Genomic DNA, 1,102 nt, shown 5'->3' on the forward strand with positions numbered 1-1,102 from the left:
ACTGTAGAAGTAATCATGAAACCATTCTTAAGAATTTGAATAACATCATTATTGAATCCCAAAGAATATCCTTGCTCAATCAAACGAGCTACAGAAATAAGGTTTTTCCCAAAAACTGGGACATAATAAACATTGTTCAAAACAATAAAACTGTTCTCAAAAACTAATTTAATGCTTCCAACTGATATAGCTGATACTGATGCTCCGTTCCCCCATCGAAAGTTAAACTCGCCCTTGCTAAGTCTTTTGCTTTCCCTGAACCCCTGTAGAGAACAACAAACATGATTGGTGGCTCCAGAGTCTACAATCTAAGAAAAAGTAAAGTCAGCCACAAAACAGGCTTCGGTCACAAGTAATGTACCTTTAGCTTTAACCTCCTTGAGGTAAGTAGGACAGTTACGCTTCTAGTGGCTAGCTACTCCGTAATGGTGACATTTGTCATTACTCTTGTCTACCCTTGCACTGTTCTTGCCCTTTCCAGCTTTTCCTTTCGGTTTCTTCTTGTTGCGGTTTTTCTTCAGCTTCTTGGCACCAGAGGTGGAAGGTTTTGCTTCAGCAAGGTGTACCTTTCCATTCCTCTTTTTTCCTTCAAGCAGTAGAGCTTCCGCAGTTTGAAGCTCCTTCATGAGTTCAGGGAGTGAATAGTTCAACTTATTCATTGAGTAGTTGAGCTTGAAGTTGTCGAACATCTCCGGGAGAGTCTCTAGGATCATATCCACCTGAGTCTCCCCATCTATCTCAGCTCCCATGAGCTCCATCTCATTCAAGTGACTAATGATCAGTAGCATATGGTCAACAGGAGTGCCAAATTTCATCCGACAGTTCATGAAGTTACGCACCGTAGCTTGCTTGGCTTCACGGCCCTGGCTGCCGAACATTTCAGCAATGATGTAGATCATATCTGCAGCTGTCAGCATGTTCCGATGTTGCTGCTGCAACACATTGCTAATTGATGCTAAAATATAGCACCTAGCAATCTCATCGGAACGCATCCAAGAAGTGTATGCGTCTTGCTCCTCTTGAGTAGACTCCTCAATCGGCTCAAGAGGACAAGGGGTGGTGAGCACATGCTTGTGCTTGTCTACCATCAACACGATATCAA

The 1,102-nt window shown here is 42.8% G+C and overlaps 1 protein-coding gene across 1 annotated transcript; it reads right to left on the reverse strand.

Annotated features, from left to right (window-relative positions):
• Nucleotides 1-163: 163 nt before the first annotated feature.
• On the reverse strand, nt 164-1,088 carry LOC21383751. The gene is made up of 2 exons (XM_010107530.2): nt 456-1,088; nt 164-301 (listed from the first exon to the last, which is right to left on the reverse strand). Exons 1-2 carry the CDS (start codon nt 1,086-1,088, stop codon nt 164-166), a joined length of 771 nt encoding a protein of 256 aa, XP_010105832.2.
• Nucleotides 1,089-1,102: the final 14 nt, after the last annotated feature.

The sequence above is a fragment of the Morus notabilis genome, unplaced genomic scaffold (genome assembly GCF_000414095.1).
Source record: "Morus notabilis unplaced genomic scaffold, ASM41409v2 Scaffold6623, whole genome shotgun sequence".
In the NCBI taxonomy this organism is placed as follows: Eukaryota; Viridiplantae; Streptophyta; class Magnoliopsida; order Rosales; family Moraceae; genus Morus; species Morus notabilis.

Excerpts from the sequence above, each read along its gene's own strand:
- LOC21383751 (XM_010107530.2), bottom strand. The coding sequence starts at position 1,088 with ATGGTAGACAAGCACAAGCATGTGCTCACCACCCCTTGTCCTCTTGAG. Across the intron at positions 302-455 it reads AGGGCAAGAACAGTGCAAGG|ACTCTGGAGCCACCAATCAT; the intron begins GTAGACAAGAGT and ends CTTAGATTGTAG.